Below are 19,707 nucleotides of genomic sequence, written 5' to 3'. Positions count from 1 at the left end.
AGGGACCTATGGTTAGAAACAACACAGGGGATCAAAAATGGAGGAACCTGACGATATTTTTGTTGTGGTTGACGTAAGGGATGTCACGGTGGGATTTCTCTCTGGGACGTTTAGACATCCGTTTGGGACACCGAGAGTTTATGATTGCGTTGTTACTGTGGAGCGTCATGACCTAATTTTGAATGCCGGCTGAGGGTATGTCAGAAAGGGGAGGAAGTTTGAGGTTGTGGGGATGCTGGTACACACCTCCACCCCGTGACCAATCTGTTGCCATACACCTGCCTGGGGCAGCGTGTCTTTTCCTGGTGTGTTGTTTTTTGTCACCGTGGCACCTATCCTGGGGTCGGCAGGAAATTCCAAGATGGCAGTGATCGGTAAGAGAAAGGAAATCAGTCAATGTAGACAATCATGATGGGCTATCTTTTTGCTTCTGGAAGGCAGGCACCGTAGGGCAAAGACTAAGTCTCTCTGGTCTCCATTGTGTCACCAGTTCATAGAACAGAACCTAGCACAAAGTCGGTGGTCATTAGGCATTTGTTGATGGGATTATTGCAAGAGCAACTGATTGAAAGGTGAAGGGAGGGGCGTCTGGGTGGCTCAGCCAGTTAAGCATTGGGCTTTGGTCAGGTCATGATCTCATAGTCCGTGGGTTTAAGCCCGGTGTTAGGCTCTGTGCTGACAGCTCAGAGCCTGGAGCCTGCTTCAGATTCTGTGTGTGTGCCTCTCTCTCTCTCTGTGCCTCCCTCGTTCTCTCTCTCTCTCTCTCAAAAATAAATAAACATTTTTAAAATCTTTAATAAATAAATAAACATTTTTAAAAAAAAGAAAGGTGAAGGGAAACTAAAGATGGAATCTTATGACTGTGAAGTTATAGGAGTTCCTCCCTCTGCAACCATCCCAGGGGGGAAGAAACTACAAACAGGTATCTGTCCGCGTCAGGAGTATCCATTCTTCTCCAGGTGGCATAGTTAGCAATACCATTGGCAAAAAAAAAAAAAAAAAGAAGAAGAAGAAGAACCACAGGCCAGGATCACGTAATAGCCAGGATCCAGGACACTCACATCCTACAGCTGTTGGACCAGCCACTTTCAAGCATCGTGTCTGTGTGTCTGCCTACAGGTGCGCACATATCCCCGGGTTTTGCGTTGCGTAGATCCGTCAGCCATTCGTCAACATAGACTTAGCAGATCCCCGCCGAAATAACAAGCTTGAAATTGTGACTTACAGCTCTGTAACACTTACCGTTTTAAGCGACCTTCAGTGTCCACTGTCTCACTGAGCCTTCCCGGCAGCTCTGTGAGAATATCAGGGCAAACTGACAGATTCCCATTTTGGAGTTGAGGGAACTGAGAATTACATGTGATGGTCCCGGGGCCACCCAGATATTAAATCACAGTGCAGCCCCAGTGAGATGGGCCGGGTCATTGTGTTTTGCGTTGTTCTAATGTCTTTTTCCCCTTTCTGTTAAATAGATGGGGAAAGTGCAAGTCAAAGACTCACCCAAGTCCATACAAGTCTCATGGGGGACAGTGCCAGGACTAACCCTAGCAGAGTCAGATGACCTGGGATTTCTTTCTGAAACCCACCTCCCTCTGCTTCTGGCCTGCTGCCTAGTAGCCTGCTGTGCCTGGGGTGGCCTCTCTCCCCAGCAGGTGCACCTCGGGGAGGTAAATCAAATGACTCTTCTGCAAAAGTGTGTCCCTCTTTCTTCCGGGCCTCCCTGGATGTCCCTTCTCTACCCACTCACTCTCACTTTCAGCGTGCGTCTCAGTCAGCAGCCCCCTTGGGACAAGTGCAAGGTCTTGGCCATTTGCATAAGGCAGAGCGGCTCTGGGCCTGTGTCAGGTATCTGTCAGGGGCACTGGGTGTGAATCAGAATGCATACGGCAGGGGGAGCTGAAAATGGTAAAGGGCCGGACATATGTCAGATTGGCTTACTTGTGTTTACCCTCTTACCTTCCTTTCCAGAATTGACTTTAATGTATTTATTTCCATGGATTAGTCACTATAGCTGCATGCTTGAGAAGGCCAAACTAACGGACGACGCGTTTGAAGAATGCACTTTTGTCCTTCCCTCCTTCATTCACCTCTCTGGTCAGAGGAAGAGGTCTGACAGTTGTCTCCAAGCAGCATGCCCAGCCACTGGGGGGATACATCTCTCAGACCCCCAGGGGATGAGGCATATTGGAGTATCCCCTACAGAGAGTCTTGGCATGGCTTGCACTCTATCCCAAGGGCAACAGGGGATCCATTGAAAGGAGAATGGCGTCCGCAGTGCAAGTTCCATTCCATGTAAACTCTTGTTTCTGCTGAGGTCATGCTGGGCCCTTAGTGCGGACCCAGATTTATTCAAGACCCAGGCTTTTGGAGCCACCTGGTTGCCCCTGCCTCCCCCTGAGTCTTGTGCTGCAAGCAGCATAACTTTTGCAATGCACTGCAACTTGCCGGGCCCTCAATGCCAGTCTTCTATCCCAGGGGGCCGGGGAAACCCCGCTCAGAGACCTGCACACACCCCCAACAAAGCTGCCAGATTCTCCCCCAGCTGACCCCCAAGGGACCAATTCCGCTCTACTCAGGGGTCCAAATCAGACTCGAAAGCACACTCTCACTCCCCTGCAGCCTTAAGGCACCGAAGGCGAACATCATACAATCTGACCTAATACTTGATTATCATTTCACATTGAAAGGTGGCCCCGGCGTGCTCAGAGGTTAGAGGGGTGGGCAGGCTTCCAGAGGCAGCTGCCATGAGCCCCTCTTAACTGTGGCTTCACCCCCAGCTGGAGCAAAGTTCTGCCTCTGAAGTTTGAAGCACAGGCTCCCAGGCGAGCACTTCCCGCTGGCTTCAAGCATCTGCTTTTCATCGGCCTGTAAATAGGTTTCACGTTGCTGTTTATAGTTGTCGCTGCGAAGACAGTTCTTGGGCAGCGAAGCAGAAGCCTGCAGCGCTTGGGAGAGGCAGGCGCGTAATGATAGAAGAGTGAGGACCATAGTAGCAGCCCGTGTCTCCCCCGTCACCACACAGGCAATAGGATCCCTACTTTACAAGACAGCAGAAGTGAAGGGTTTTTATGCTACTAGTATTTTTAATTTTTTTTAATGTTTATCATTTATCAGAGTATGGGGTGGGGGGGAGGCAGAGAGAGGGAGACACAGAATCCGAAGCAAGCTCCAGGCTGTGAGCTGTCAGCACAGAGCCCGATGCGGTGCTTGAACTCATGAACCGTGAGATCATGACCTCAGCCGAAGTCTGACGTTCAACCAACTGAGCCACCCAGGAGCCCCTTCTGCATTAGTTTATGGTTGCTCAGCAGTTAGCAATAGAGGAAGAATTATAGTACAGGAGATGTGTGTGTGTGTGTGTGTGTGTGTGTGTGTGTACAAATGACAGAGAGACACAGAGAAAAAATTTTAGTCCAGCATCCTGCCCAGGGCAGCAATCTTGGCAGAGGTTAACCACCTTGGCAGAAGCTCCATGGCCAGAAGCTTCCTCACTGCCTTGCAAGTTAGAGTCCGGTGCTCTTGATTCTTAGGACTGAAGAAAACTAGCCTGTTCAGCTTTAGGTAGGAGATAGTGTGAAATAATGAAACAGAACCCAGGCTTTAGAAACTGGCCGGTTCTGCAGTTGGGTCTCCATCATTCCACCCTAGAATGCAACGTGGAGGAAGAACATAGGTGGTGATGATGTCCTTCAGGAGAGATCCGGAAGGATCTCTGGTACCCAGAGCGGTGCCATCCAGTAGGACTTTCTGTAATGGTGGAAATGTTCCAAATCAGGACTAGCCATTCCCCACACACGGATGTCGAGAGCTTAAAATATGACCAGCGCAACGGAGGAACTGAATTTTTATGTTTTCATTTGCAATTAAGTAGAAATTAAGTAGCCGCATGAGCATGTGGTTGCTATATTGGGCAGTGCAGAAATAGAAGCCACAAATTTATGGCCTCCTGTGTTCTCCATGACAACTTTGTGAGTTACATGATGCAGAAAGTCTGTTCTCATTTTATTGACAAGGAAATTGAGTCTCAAAGGAGATCCCACTAAGATCTCACGTGGGCATCTCTCCTGCCATCAGCTGGCTCCTGAGTTAGGGAGTTACAGGCGGCCCCCTCCCATTCAGCCCAGCAGGGCACATGTGAGCCCTGAGGCCAGTCAGCCACTGCCTGAGCAGAGAAAGTGCTGTGCACAATGAGCCAAAGCCACTGACAAAATATTATTCATTGTGTCAGTGCTAAGGCATTCTGTCTAAACCATTTCCCATCACCAACGGGAGAGGGCCGGCTGGGCAAGACGCTCAGAGTTGTTCAATCAATCTCACAGAGCCTCGCTCAGCAGTGGCGGAGAGGGCTTTGCACTGGCCAGAAGGGTCTCCAACACACCAGATGAAGAGTATTTTTGAAATTCTTTCAATACAATGGGTTCTGGCCTTGAACTACACCAGTATTTCTGGGGATGGGGAAGGCATCTATTGTGGTCTGAATTGTGTCCCCTCCCACCCTACGTCCCCAAAATCGTATGTTGAAGTCATAACCCCCAGCACCGTCGAACGTCACTGGATTTAGAGGAAAGGTCTTTAAAGAAGTAATTGAGGTAAAATGAGGTCATTAAGGTAAAATGAGGTGGATCCTGGTCCAAGGTGGCCGGTGTCCTCACAAAAAGGGGAAATGTGGACATAGATGTACAGAAGGAAAACCATGCAAAGATTCAGGGAGAGGAAGATGGCCATGCACCAGCTAGGGAGGGAGGCCTCAGGAGGAAGAATCCTGCCCACACCCAGGCTGCAGAATTCTAGGCTCTAAAACTGTGAGACGATACATTTCTGTTGTTTAAGCCATTCAATCTGCAATTCCCTGTTCCAGCCGTCCAAGCAAACGAATACATTTATTTATTTTTATTTGATAAATCTTCCCCGATGAGTCTAGCAAAACAACACAGGTAAAGAATCCCGGCTAAAAAATGACGGTCATTAACAACACCAATGTCAACAGCAAGGGCGATGAGAATCATTAAAGCGTTATAGCTTTTCACAGAAAATATGCCACCTTCACATACATTTTCACCGAGTGGTTGTGACGATTAGTTATTCTTCCCACTCTACAGATGCGCACCTGGAGCCTCGGGAAGAAGAGCTTGTTCAAGTTCACAGAGTTCCTAATTAATAAAGCCATGTCACACACCTTTGGTCCTGGCCTCCTCAATCAGATTAGCTGCTTTTCACCAAAGCCACCTCTGAGCAAGGTGGCCGGTGCGTCCTGATTTGCCCAAGACAGTCTAAGTCCACACTGTTTCCCCAGAGCAATTAAGAACGGCACCCCCCTTTCTCTCTCAAAAGCATCTGGGCTTTTGCAATTTATAACACGGTCACCTTCCAAATAAGCCACATTGATAGTAAAAGGTCCCCTGGGGGTTCCAAGTCCTCACAAGAGTGTGGCAGCTGTCTGTATGGTAAGGGAATGTCCTTGTGCAATCGGTGGTCCCACGGGCACAGTGAGTGGTGTGGACACAGGCTGGATGACGGGCTGTGGTGTGGAGAACCGGGTGCACTTGAACGCTCAGTGCGGGACACCAACCAGTGCTTTGCCTTGACCTGCTGCTGGCTTGCGGTGGAAGCTTAAGTCAGACGAGAGACGGATCTAGACACCCCTAAGCTCCTTCAGATTTCATTCTCTGATCAACTGGCTAAGTGCTCAGTATGTTTAAGGGGCTGTGGGCAGGAGTAGGCAGTAAAAGAGGAATGACACGTGTGGTCCGGGGTCTTTTGCAGGGGAGGAGGGGGGCTGGGACATGTGTCTCATTCTGATATGCTGCCTCCAAACATCTGGAACATGTATTCGCGAGTTTGTCGCAGTAATAAGCAAGCCCCAGAAAGAACCGTGGCTTATGGCATGAAGGTTAATTGTTGTGTTCAGTTTGCTGTGAGCTGGGCAGTTCCCCGGGGCCGCTCCCTTCGCGCAGTGGTGCAGGGACACAAGCTGGCATCTGAGCTTCACCACCTGGAGCAGGTGTCCGAGGCTCGGGGAGAGACAGCTACGGGGGTGATGACACGCTCCCCTTTTGCTCACACCCTGCTGTCCAGAACAGGTGCGTGGCCCCACCTGGCTGCAAGGTTACCTGCCCACCCCTCGAAGTACAGTCCCAACCCCACACTTCAGCCTCACGGCCTGCAACTTCCTGCCCGCATCCAGACTCACGCCCAGTGCGAGATAGGGAAGCTGCCTGCGCACCCTGGCGTGCTGTTGCCCCCTGCCGCCACGCCTCGTCCCTCTGCCCCGCACCGCTCGGGCCCCAAGGTCCACGGGGGTGGTCCCTGTGTGCATCAGTTTGGACGGTTTAAGGAAGCAGAAAGGTATTGTCTTGTGGTTCTGGAGGACAGACGTCTGGAAGCAGGGCTCCTGGAAGGGACGTGCTCTCTCTCCTCACCTCCGGTGCTGGCTCGTGGTGGACACGCCTCGGCTTGCGGCCGCCACACCCCGTTCTCTGCCTCCATCATCACAGGGCTTTCTTCCCTCTGTGTGTCTGTGTCTTCACGTGGTCTTCTGTCTGTGTGTGTCCGTCTCCCTGTCTCTGGGTCTCTTCTCATCCTGATCGAGACACCGGTCATATTGGATTCAGGGCCCACCCTACTCCAGGAGGACCTCAGCCTCAAGCTTCGTTACAACTGCAACGACCCCGTTTCCAGAGAAGGGCAGATTCACAGCTACCAGGATCAGGGCTTCGCGTTTCTGGAGGATACAGTGCAACTCACGTGACCGCTGGGAGGTCTCCCCAGCTGCCCCTGAGCACAGTCACTGCCTCCCACCTCCCTGTCTTCGTGGATCACAGGCCACGTGCATGAGTATGGCATCGGTGCCAGCGTGGAAGCTCGAGCTTTGCGCCCCTCTCTGTCCCACTTCGTGGGCAGGGACGATGCCTTCTGTGCACTTTGTATCTCCCCGGCAGCAACTAGGCCGCCTGACACTGTCCGGGGCAGCCCGGTCTGGAACGACACGGGCTTTCTAGAGAGGTATTAATTTCAACACCGACCCTGCCATCTCCTAGCCACGTAATTTGGGGCCAGGTATTTAACCGATGAGATTTTCAGTTTCTTCATCCTCGACGGGAATAATATCCCAACCAAAGCAGCCTGGGACACAAAATGAATTTATCCTTCCCTGAAGAATACCCAGCCCGACAGCGCATTTTACCAAAATTCCTTCCAGGCGTGACGTTGTCGGATCCCTCTTCGCCTCTAATGACTTTCGCTAATCTGAATGAACCTGAAGGGAAAAGTCAAATTGCTCTCCTGAGCTCTGCACCAGAAGGAAGCAAAAAATCTTCAGAAGGCTGAACAAGTGACAGGTATTTCAAAAAAAAACCCAAGTTTGATTGGGAAAGCTGGAAACGCAGAGGGGCCTCCGAGAAGCAGTAGGGTGACCGAAGTCTTTAAATTAATTAGCGCTAAAATGCACAGGCTTTCAGAGAGCAGTGTGAGCCCAGTAGGCAGAATCCAAGGTGCAGCGATATTTTCTCTTCCGTTAGATCAAACGTGGGGAGGCGGAAGGCGTGAAGCTTGAGGAAGTGACAGGCAAATGCAGTAAATAGAACTAATTAACTCCAGCTTCATTCCCAGGGTTACAAAGGGCGGACCACACACAGCAAGCTGTCTGGGAAGTGATGGGGTCTCTGGGCCAGCCTGTGACAGTCAAGATGCCTCCCAAAGTGACAGCCCAGGTGTTCCTTTTGTCTGAAGCTTCCTGGGGCTACTCTCACAGGGAAATATTCAGTCTTCCTCCCTCCTTCTCTACTCCGTGTCCCTTCTTTGCTCAGAGGTCTTCCCTGAAGACCCCAGTGACCTCAGTCCTCCTTCTCTGAGCTCGGGCACCTTCAAGAAGCACGCGCCGACCAGGGTCAGGGAGCACCATGCACCGATTAAGGGCAGGGCGCCGGGTGCAACCGTCAGTCTGCACCCAGCTAAGCCGTGTGATCTTGGAGGGGTACTTCACCCCCTGTGACTCATTTTTCTTGTCTGTATACTGGGAGTCCTAATGCTCACCCCACTGGTTGTCCTAAGGATGGGCAGGAATACATAAACCCCACCCAGAGCTGTCATCTTCGTGTGACAGGCACCCAACGTTGTTTACCCTGTCCCATGACTGCCAACTTGGAGGGGCCAACACAGGGAGCCGGTGAAATCGTGTATACGGACACGCATAGCAAGGCCTGCTGCCTCTCATGCCGCACAGGCGCATCCTGTGGGTACTGCGTGTGTAGGTTCTGTCTGCTTGTTGCATATGCACCCGTCAGCCCAGCTACACGGTTGCTGTCGGGAAGGGTGTGGAGAGACAGAGCACGGCATGGAAAGATGGCGGCATTCTTTGGTCTTCGGGGAACTTGCAGGCTTCCAAGAGGGCATCGGGGGCCAGAAGAGAGAGCTCTAGTTGTAGAAGCAGATGCTCCCCACTGGGTTTGCCACCTCTGCCCAGTTGCTCCTCCCCTGCCGCTCCCCTGCAAGCTTCGATCCCATGGGCAGTAAGAATTAGATAAGAGGGGGTGAGTGACGCATGAACGTATCGCCAGGCCCATCTTATGGACTCGGTAAACCCTGGCTTCCGTCAGATCCTGAGGAAGCCCCAGCTCCGTGAGCATGGTACCCACAGTGAGCATCCCAAAGACAGCACTCTCGACCCAAAGGCGAGCGGGCCTCACCTTAACGGCATTTAACGTGGCTTCAATTTTGTAAATGAAGCTGCAGATTTCTGTCGGGAGTGGCCTGGCCACATGTGCTTTTTTGGGCCTGAGTTTGAGGTATTTTAAAAGCATTATTCAGCTCACAATACGGAATGAGTACGCGAGTGGAGAGAACGTCGAGAGAGGCAGCAATAAAAGCGGAGAATTTTTATGTAAAAAGTGAATAAAAATGACACCTGGCACACCGTTGACACTGCATGACTTTTAATACTAGGAACATTCCGGAAGTCTGTTGTGTCTGAAGCGGGTGGCCAGGGCGCAGCAACGGGGCTTAGGAAGAAACCGAGAAAGGGATTGTGGGACACACAGGGAGCCACTCCTCACGGTGTGAAAACAGGGCAGGGGACACAGATATCCTACAAATAGTCACTGAGAGAGCAGGTGTCCTGGATGAACGTCGTATGTTGCCGGGTGTGCGAAACGGGGTGCAGATCACCAGATCGAAATCAGGGGTACCCGCCGTCTTCTTTCGTGTTCCTTCACGCGGAGGCCCCACGAGGGCTAGACGTGTCGTCTGCACCCTTCAGGGACACCCCTGGGCAAAGGCGAAGGTGAGTGTGGTGGAGGCCAGCTGGAGGGCAGTGAACAGACTCAAGAGGTGCTTTGAAGGGAAAATCTCCAAGATCGGTGGTGGCTTAGAGGACGAGCCCTGGACTCCTCACTGTGCAACAGGGTGAGAGAAGGTGTCATTTACAGAACCAAAGAAACCTGCAGAGATGGACATTTAAAAGGCGTGCCTTAAGGGGTGCCTGGGTGGCCCAGTCAGTTGAGCGTCCGACTTCGGTTCAGGTCACGATCTCACGGCTTGTGAGTTCGAGCCCCACGTCAGGCTCTGTGCTGACAGCTCGGAGCCTGGAGGCTGCTTCGGATTCCTCGTCTCCCTCTCTCTCTGCCCCTCCCCTGCTCATGCTCTCACTCTCTCTCTCTCTCTCTCTCTCAAATAAATAAATATTTAAAAAATTTTTTAAGGTATGACTTACATTTTGGATAGTTTAATTGTCAGATGCTTGCCAGGCATCCAATAGGAGATAACAGGTGGCCACCCTACGCGAGGACTATTCATGCCTTCAAGCACGTCCAATACCGCAACTCAGTCTGCAAATCAGGCAGCGGACACGCTGAGCCCTCTGTTCGGTGAAGGAGGCTAGGGGTTCAAACAAAAAGCCCTCAGACGTAGGGGCGCCTGGGTGGCTCAGTCAGTTGCGTGTCCAACTTTGGCTCAGGTCATGATCTTGCAGTTCATTAGTTCGAGCCCCGTGTCGGGCTCTGTGCTGACAGCTCAGCGCCTGGAGCCTGCTTCTGATTCTGTGTCTCCCTTGCTCTCTGCCCCTCCCCCGCTCATGCTCTGTCTCTCTCTTTCTCTTTCTCTCTCTCTCTCTCTCTCAAAAAAATAAATAAAAATATTTTTAAATTTTTTTTTTTTAAAAGGCCTCAGAGGCAGACACATTTGAATCCCTCCTCCATTGTCCGTCAACTATGTGACATCTGAAAGACAACTGTGGAAACTCCTGGCTATTTGAGCTTCACTAAAGAGTAGAAAAAATGTCTCTATTACAGAGCAGCTTCGAGAATGGTAGGACATCAAAAACTTTCTAGTTGCCAGATGCTGTCATTAAACTAATTCCCCTTTCACCTCACTGCCCTCTTCCTCCTCTATCACCATTACTTGGTGATAAGGCTGAGGTGAATTCATAGATGTGTAAAGATCATTGAAATAATTATATAATGTTGAAGGGAGGCTTTTTTTTTTTTTTTTTTTGCTTTACTCCAAGTTCCTGACTATTTCGTACAGATAGACCAAGTGATAAATAGAAGGACCTAAGACACAGAAAGAAAGATGATAGATGATAGATAGATAGCAATAGATACATCTATATAGATGTCTGTCTATATAGATCTATCTATCCAGATACAGATACATAAACGACACAGACATAGACCAAACGTTCTCCTCTTATTTTCATAAAGTTTTTTTCTTAACTTATTTTTGAGAGAAAGAGAGAGTGTGAGTTGGGGAGGGACAGAGAGAGAGAATCCCAAGCGGGCTCCACAGTCAGCCCAGAGCACAACACAAGGCTCGATCTCACAAACCGTGACATCACGACCCGAGTTGAAATTAAGAGTCGGAAGCTCAACTGACTGAGCCACTCAGGCGCCCCCTCATCTTATTTTCAGATGACCTGGTGATCTGAAAAGTTTCTATCTCCCTGTAATGGTGATCATTCCTCTCTGGCCACGTCATTTCCTATTCCTTCTTCTGAGCACCTGCATCAGCGGCCATGTCTGTCTCCCCTCCCACCTGCCTCTGGTTCCCAGCCTCTGCCTTACCCACCACTGCCCATCCTACCACATAACACAATTAAATGAATCCCCACGGAAGGCAGCTGGAGGGCTCGGCCTTCGTGAGAGAGGATGCGTACCTTAGGCAGCTTGAAAATCAACGTGCTCCTCAATCAACGTGCTCTGGGCAGGGATCACTCAGACTCTACTTCTATCCTGAGGGATTCCTCAGGAGCTGACCTCATCGTGTTGACCCAAAGACAAGCAGATACCGGGAAGAGCCGGAGGGAAATGGAAGTCCAGGAGAGAAGGCTTTCATCACGGGATGACAGGAAGTGACAGCGAATCAGGAAATGCTGATTCCCTAGAGTGGTGCTGGCATTTGATGTGATATGGTAGAGGGTAAAGGGCATCTTCTTTCATGCGTCTCCTCTATTCCTCCTGTAATCCCTTCATTACAATCCTTATTCACTTGCCCTGCCATTTATTTATTCATTCATTCAGCAAACGTGTGGAGATAGACGTACATGGAGATAAACCTCACCCTCGATTCTGTGACCTATTTTAAGAGACTGTCTGCAGTGGCATACGTATGACAATAGGGCTTCCTGGCTCGCAGTAGGCACCCCTTAAATAATGAGCAATTGGTATTAATTGAGAAAGAAATGTAAGAATTTACGATTGAGTAAAAGAATGGACAGATGATGAATGGGATGAATGAATGAATGAATGAATGAGAGGATGCTCAGCCCAGCCTATGGGATTCTGTGCACAGGACATGGGAAAGAGGTGTGCCGGCAGAAAGACGATAAACCTTCCCACTCCCGCTGTGTCGCTATAATTAGTTTTATAAGCTCCTCCCTTCCTCAAGTTCACAGTCTATTTGGAGAGAGAGTAGCTCCATAATTTCTGACTCTACAACCCACCGTGCAGGGTTGAGCGTAGAGTGAAGAGAAAGGAAGCACATCACTGGTGAAGCAGGTGCAGGATGGGATCCCAGCTCCCCCACCACTACCTGCGAGAGCTCGAACCTCCTGGAGTACTGGCTTCTCCATTGTGTCCTCCATAAATGAGGGTCATGAAGGCTTCTCTCTGCTTAGCTCTCAGAGTGGTCACAGAGTCCAGACGGACAAACGTGTGTCGTGCTAAGTTGTAAACCACCAAGCAAACTTGTTTGAAAGAAGTTTGTCGCTTGTTCAGTCGGCAGACAGAAGGAAAATGAATACGAGAAAAGACAAGTTCAACTTGGATGCACAACGTTTAATCGGCATCCACAAGGCGGATTTTCACAGGAAATAACCCGACTCCAGAAGTGGGAGCATGGTGAGACTATTCTCAGCGTGTCCCTTAATTGCTGCCAATCTTTTATACTTGGCGACCCCCGGCCCTTGGAGGTCTTCTGGCTCAGTGGCTGCCAGACACCGGACTTGGGCTGGGGTTGCCTGCAGCATCAGAAGCACCGGGGAGGGCTTTTCTATCTTCAAATGTTTTATGAAATATTTCTAAAGAGTTGAAAACCTGAGTTCCCGAGTCTCCCTCGTGGAGGCTGTGACTCTGGAGTCTTGAGATAGACTGTGATTGTCTCTTTACATAAGACCTTCCCAAGGGGCAGCCAGGGGTGGGGACCGCTGACCCACTCACCTCCAGGTTCCTTATCCCTTTGGGCTCTACAGTTTAGAAGATGTTACCCCAAAGCCTGCTTGGGCTGGGGAGACACCAACTTGGGGTGGGGGTGGGGGGTCCCCTCATGGATAAAGGGGAAAACTCCCTGAGGTTGGTTGAGGCTCTGAACCCTGAGCTGAGGCTCTCTAGGCCTGAGTGGCCCTTCTCACACCCTTGAGAGAGGTCAGCACCTCATCCCTCTTGCCGTGTCTGTGCCCACTTCCGGTTCCTGGGACCTCTGAAACATCAGGGGGCCTCCCGAGTCAACACTCTGTTGCCTTGGATCTCAGATTGGCAGTATGTCCTGGGAAGATGAGCCCACCCCGTCCCTCTTGCTTAGAGCCCAGGCCAGGTGAGCTCCAGCGATAACCACTAGTTTTTAAGCAAGGCCCTTCTCGCAAGCCTGGGAGGGAGGCAGGTACGCAGTGTTGTCCTCGCCGAAGAGTGAGTCAGCCGCCAACACCACACAGCTGTCCCAAAGAGCTAGGAATGTGAGCTCTTTGGGACAGAGAGGAGTCCACTTCTACCTGCTTCCAAGACCCGTCAGCCCTCAGAGCCCCACCCTCTGTTCTACTCCACAATGTCCCGGGTATCTTTCTATACCGGTCGTCCTATCCTGTGAGCAATTGAGACACATACCGGTCGCCCTATCCTGTGAGCAACTGAGACCCAGACCCTGCCTTTCAGAAACTTAACATTAATTCAGAGAGAGGAGGGAAAAAAAGTGAATAATCTCACAAATCGATATTTGCTGATTTACGCGTACATGAGAAATTAGGCATCACGAGAGCTAGCCCTCTGGAAGAGACACCACACAAAGCTCTCCCTATGGTGCAGGCAAGGAAACTGAGGCACAGAGGTCGAGCAGATTGTTCAAAACACCCATGAGCAGTCAGTGACAGACCCAGGATTCACGCCCAGATATGTCATTAAAGTGTAAATCTGTAACCACGAATTTAGGAAATTGTTATAATGCGGTATAAGAGCCGTATTATGAAACGTTATGCAGTCGTCCAATATGATTTCATGGATGTATATTATGCACATACTTTTTGCCCCCCAAAATGATAAATAACATTTATTTGTGTGTGCGCTACAAGCCAGAATATGTCAAGATCCGTGTTGCACGATTTTTATTCTCTAGTTTTCCCTCGTATTTATTTTCTCAACGTTCTTCAGTGTCCATGCATTAATGATCTTCGTAATTAAAATGTTATAGAAAGAAAAACGTAACAACCAAATTGCGGGGAAACAAAGGAAAGGAAAGGGGGCAGGGGGAGGGGCTGACTCTCCAGCTGCCGGAGAAAGAAAGCACTTTGTGTAAATAAACTAAAGGCTGCTCAAGAGAGTCAGAGGCAATGAAGACGAACTGATGCAGGTCAGTGAAGCAGAGAGAAGAGCAAGAAGGAGAGAGTGAGAAACAGAAAGGAGGAGGCGGGAACTGGCTCTCCAAACTCTATGATTCTTAGAGATGAAATCATCACCGTCACCATCAGACCATTGCCCTTGGAGAAATCTTCACATCATGGGTGTCGAAATTGAGATCTGAGGCTCTGACGCAATTGCCCCGTGACTTGGAAGGGAACGCGGCAGAGCTGGCCCCCCAGGACCCGTGGCCGCACAGTGGCAGACAGGAGCCCCAGGCGGAAAGACCGGGGGGTGAGGCTGGAACCACCACCCGCTACCTGGAACGGACGGACAAACCAAGGATGAGAACGACCATTCCAATGCCCAAGTACCCCCACCACAGTTAAACGAGCAGCTGAAATGAATGTGCCTGGTACAGAGCAGGCCCCATGCGTTGGCCTCCTTTCCTAATCTAGATGACCCCTTCTCCCCCCCAGACGGGAAACCACCCCCTGCCACATTAGCCCTCAGCTATGTCAGTGCGCATGTGACTGGTCACACTGGGCGTAGAACCAACAAAAGAAGGCTTGGCTTTGATGCTTTGCTCTCTGTCTCTCTCTGTCCGTCTGTCTGTCTGTCTCTCTCTATCTTTCTGTCATACACACACACACACACACACACACACACATTTCTGCCTGTCTCTCTGTCTCTGACCCTCTCTCTATAACGCAGACACATACCCACAGACACACACACCCTCAGTACAGTCAATGCTTGGCATTCTTCATTTCCAAAGTTCATAAACAATCTCACTGGCTCTAAAGGGAACAAACCATGTCTGGGGCACCTGGGTGGCTCAGTCAGTTAAGCATCCAGCTTCAGTGCAAGTCACGATCCCGCCATCTGTGAGTTCGAGCCCCGCGTTGGGCTCTGTGCTGACGGCTCGGAGCCTGGAGCCCGCTTCGGATTCTGTGTCTCCCTCTCTCTCTGCCCCTCCCCTGCTCACACACTGTCTCTTTCTCAAAAATAAATAAACACATTAAAAAATATATTTTAAAAAAATAATAAAGGGAACGATCAATTGGGAAGAGAATATGAGCCCAGAAGAGCCAAGCTCAGCGTCGAAGCGAGAAAAGCAAACACAAATTGTTCAAATAAGCTCACGGAGATGTCAGCCTGGTGTGTTTGCCTCCACTCTCCCCCATTAAACACAGAGCACCCCTCCAGGGTGGAGGACAGCTGGGCTTCCAAGTACGTTGGTTAATGTTTCCCTGTAACAGCAAAGCCTCAAATCCTGTCGCACATCCCCAGGGCTCGGTTGACTGGTCTGTTAAAAGTCTTGGGTGGTTTTACGGCTGCGTACGCAGGAGATCTTCATGTCAAAGGCATCTCGGAGCTCGGTGCCTGGGGCTTCGGGGATGAAACCTCGTTCACATTCAAGATATTATGATGGTTATTACTCTCCTGCCCAGTAAAACCACTGCAATTCATCCTTCTCGGAAACCGCCAAGAAAGACATCGCTACTTCCTCACCCTGTAATCAGCGACGTTGCACCGAGGAAGGTTGGAGGCCAGCCCGGGCTTGCCACCAGCCCGGTTGGACATGTGGGGCCGGTCACTCCCCCTCTGCAGGGCAGTTTCCTCAGCCCGCAAAGGAGTTTGAACGGAGTCACCGCTTCCCAAAGTGCACTCCTCTGAGCACCAGTCACCGGGATTCCTCAGAAGAAAAAAACGGGCGGTTCCTTAGCCAGATAATATGGGAAGCGGGACAAACCCTCTCTCACGCTTACTAGCACATTAAAGTTACTGAGAAGTCCTGCAGAAATCATGCTGTGTCTACTACCCACTGGGTGAAAACCAAACCACTCGATGCTAGGTTGCTTCTCCTCGTGCCATGTCTATTATTTAACGTGTCTTGAGATGAGGGTCCAGCACTGCACGTTAGTGTTTCCCTGTCCCAGCACCGACTGATGTCCCTCCAACTCTAATGCTCTGAATCGTTTGGATGATACAAGCCTAAAGTAGGCGAGCTATTTACGTTTTCACCTACAGACAAGGAGGAAAGCAAGCAACCCAAAATGCTGGCACACGCACCTCTCCGTGTTTCAGATAAAACACACATCTTGCTCAGTGTGATATTTAACCTATTTCCTCCCCCTCTTCACTGTCTACATTGTCGCCCTGTAAGTCTGGGCCTCTCCATCCTGAGCTCGAATTGCCTGTTCTTTCGCCCATTTCCTCCACTAAACTCAGAATCACTAGAGGGCATTGCACAAAGTCTGTAAGTATTGTATCACTGCGTGCCTGACACTTAGAAATGATATCCAAAATCCATTGAGTGCTTACAATACGTGAGGCACTGTCTTCTTTGGTCCTTTCAAGTGTCCGGTGATGTAGGGGCTGGTGCCACAACTGATGTACAGACAAGGAACCCAGGGCTCGGAAACGTGCACTGACCTTTCCTAAGTCCACACAAGTACAAGTTTAGGGGCTGAAATTGGACCCCAGGCAGTCGGTCCCCAGTACTCTTGCTCTCATCACTGTATTACGTGGCCCAGAGGTGCTGATGAGATAGATCTTCGACAAATGTGTTGGTAGGAAAAAAGAGCAAAACTTTATTAAAGGGATTTCCTGTAAGAGGGGGCTCCTCTGATTTTGCACCTTCTGGATCTTGGAGACAAGGGTCATTAACCCTCTCCAACCCAGGACTTAATGAACCCATAGAGGGTTCATAGAACCCTCTATGAACCCACAGAACCCATAGAGGGACTCGTTATGCCTTGTTAAGTCAACTCATTAAACCAACCAGTGAGTTGAGTTCAGGAAGATCCAGTCTGGATTCTCCGGAATGAGAATTGCCTATGCTATATATCTGTTCAATAATCTATACATCTTTATATAGTATGTATCTTTCAGATCACGTTTTAACAGCACTGCTAAGGTGAAACTTCCAGAATAAACACCATTGAATGGTACACTTAAAATAGATGAATTTCATGGTAGGGATTTTTTATGTCCTGAGGCTCCCTCCACCAAACCACGACGAGGGGGTTTGATACCAAAGTCATGCTCTTCCTCAATAAAGAGCCAGCGGTGGAGACATCTTTGCTATGGTGTGAAGGTCCTTTTCTGCCCCACAGCATTTTGACCAAGGGTGATACAAAGACCCTCTTCGTGGAGCCTTCGCCCTCCTGCCTGTTACACTTAGCCATGAGCTGTTGTGACCAGTCACATCTAGCGAATTGTGAGCTCCCCGAGGAGGACGAGAGGAACCCTAGAACGAACAAAATAGCATACATGCCTGGAGAAGACGCGGGGCTTGAAATCGGGTTTGCTTTCCAGCATCACTCCTTTTAAGCTGCATGACCACGAGCTTCAACTTCCCCAACTGTAAAGAGGAAATAATACTTATTAGCAGCCTGGGTTCCAGGCCGACTCTACCCCCTTAACAGTCTATACGGCATTTTCCACATAAAGGGGTAGAGCCCACAGGCATTTAAGTATTTTCTACTCTTTGAAATCTTTCAATGCCTAATGTGCAAGGACTCAAATTTCCAAGCCAAAAACTTTTTTTCTTTTTTTGTCTAGCCTCTAAGTAGCTATTGTTCCCAAACCACTTGCTTTTATGATCTAGACAGCAAACACCAAGTCCTGTTTTGCCAGACGAAAGAGTGATTTGAGAACCATTTAACGGTGTGCATTTTCTCAGCATCTCACTCACAGAAACACCTGGGATAAATGGCTCAGTGCTGATCCACTGCGAAAACCTGTGAAGTGTTCAATTACCCTTACAATTGTTCATCCCTTTGCCTGTGGAGCCCCAGAGTCTAGTCACGGGACCATGGGCCGCCGTTGGGAAATTTGGGGGCTGCACACAAAAGGAGCTCATGGAGAAGCCACGGGCCCCAGGCCCCACCTGGAAAGTGAGCTGTCCTTTGCTTTTTAAGACATGCATCACCTTTCTCTTGACGCTTTGTTCTTAATATCTTCCCGGAGAGGACAGAATAATAACCGTGGATCTGACGTTGGCTTGTGGAATCCGAGGACAGAATGAATTCAAGGGCTAGACATTCCAGTGGCTGACACTTGTGGGTCCCAACCTGGCGTGGCTCGCTTCAGGCACGTTTCTGATAGCAATTCGCCCTCGCAAAGATTATGCCCTCAGCTCCACGGACCCTAAACTGGAAAGGCCCCAACGGCCCTCAGCTTTCTCCTTTTTAGTTATGGACTTATCCGTCCGTTCCTTATTCCACAAACGGTTCATAAATATCAATTATCTCTCTCCCAGGGACTGTGCTTGGGGCTAGGAATGAGCAGCCGAACCAGACAGGCCCCTGTCCTCAGCGTCTCCCCGTCTGGAGATGTGTCGCTCCCCTTCTGACCTCTGTGCGATGTTTCTACCCTGTCTCAAGGGACGGACGGGCAAGCCAGCCGGGGGTTACAGGGCAATATGGTGAGCACTGTAAGAGAAGTCAGAGGAGAGCACCAAGAGAGCCAGGCGATGGGCCATCTAACAGGCCAGGCAGACAAGACACACTCAGGGAGGCCGACGAGGATCTCGGTTTTGAAAAGCAGATGAGTTACTCGCTGAGGAAGTAGGGGAGAGGGGGATGGGGGACCAGGAGAAATTCCGCAGGTTTGATTTGCTATACGCCAGGGGTAGAACAGATGGTGCCTTTATGGGAAAATGAAAGGGGACAAACATCAAAGTCAGAGAGGGCCCAGCCCAGTAGCTCCACGTATAACCAATGACAATTCTTTGACAGTTAAGTCAGCGCCTGAGTGAGGAGACTTGATGAGCGGTGTTAATATAGACAAGCTGGGTACCAAAAACTCACTGAAAAGGAGCAAGCGATCACCCCCTACCCCCTAAAAGGCACAGACTCCTAATCAAGGGGTGCCTCTCGGGAACAGAGGTACCTCTGCCTATTGCCTGGCTGCAGGGCTGGGCCACCCGGCTCTGTGTTTCTGGTCTTCAAGGCTCTCTTTTCACGTGAGGTCGTGTGAGCTCTAAGGTTCTGAGACAAGGGGGTGGGTAGAAGAAGATGGGAGCATGCCCAGTTCTCTTCCTGTCCCCCGATACATGGAATCTCCCACTTGGGCGTGAAGACCAAGGGGAAGGAGTGTCCGGGCTACAGATCTCTCACCTTCTCCCGTAACAAGAAAATTGGGGCTAGTGGTTTAGGCTCCTTCTTCTGTGACTATGAGGACAGGGTGTCATAGAAAGAATCCTGGGCTTTGACCCAGGCAGGATTAAGCTTGATTGTCAGTTCCAACTTACGGGGCAGGGCATTTCGGCCCCCTTGGCCTCAGTTTCCTTATCTGCAAAATGGGCCTGAATACACCAGTAGTCTGAGAGGATTCCCTGAGACGATGTGAAGCACACACCACACATGGCTGTGTTAAACACGTTTTTATCTGTGTTTCCATGTTTGTTTTTTGAGGGTCATAGAAATGTATACCTTTTTCTAAAAATTTTTTTAATGTTTATTTATTTTTGAGAGAGAGAGCGCGCGCGCGCGCGCGCGCACATGAGTGGGGGAGGGGCAGAGCGAGAGAGGAAGACACAGAATCCGAAGTAGGCTCCAGGCTCTGAGCTGTCAGCACAGAGCCCAAGGCAGGGCTCAAACCCACGGACCACGAGATCATGACCTGAGCCAAAGTCGGATGCTTAACCAACTGAGCCACCCAG

The 19,707-nt window shown here is 50.1% G+C and overlaps 1 protein-coding gene across 1 annotated transcript in view; it reads left to right on the top strand.

Moving 5' to 3' along the window:
- The first annotated feature begins 361 nt into the window (after positions 1 to 361).
- CLNK (cytokine dependent hematopoietic cell linker) overlaps positions 362 to 19,707 on the top strand; it is a 122,049-nt gene continuing 102,703 nt past the window's right edge. The window contains exons 1-5 of the mRNA XM_049632627.1: positions 362 to 374; positions 5,955 to 6,080; positions 6,612 to 6,733; positions 7,751 to 7,885; positions 9,254 to 9,399. Of these exons, the coding sequence (XP_049488584.1) occupies positions 362 to 374; positions 5,955 to 6,080; positions 6,612 to 6,733; positions 7,751 to 7,885; positions 9,254 to 9,399 (542 nt within the window). The remainder of the gene's footprint in view (positions 375 to 5,954; positions 6,081 to 6,611; positions 6,734 to 7,750; positions 7,886 to 9,253; positions 9,400 to 19,707) is intronic.

Source organism: Panthera uncia, chromosome B1 (genome assembly GCF_023721935.1).
Source record: "Panthera uncia isolate 11264 chromosome B1, Puncia_PCG_1.0, whole genome shotgun sequence".
NCBI classification, from domain to species: domain Eukaryota; kingdom Metazoa; phylum Chordata; class Mammalia; order Carnivora; family Felidae; genus Panthera; species Panthera uncia.
Note: the sequence above shows the minus strand (reverse complement) of the source record. Positions and strands in the feature narration are given on the sequence as shown.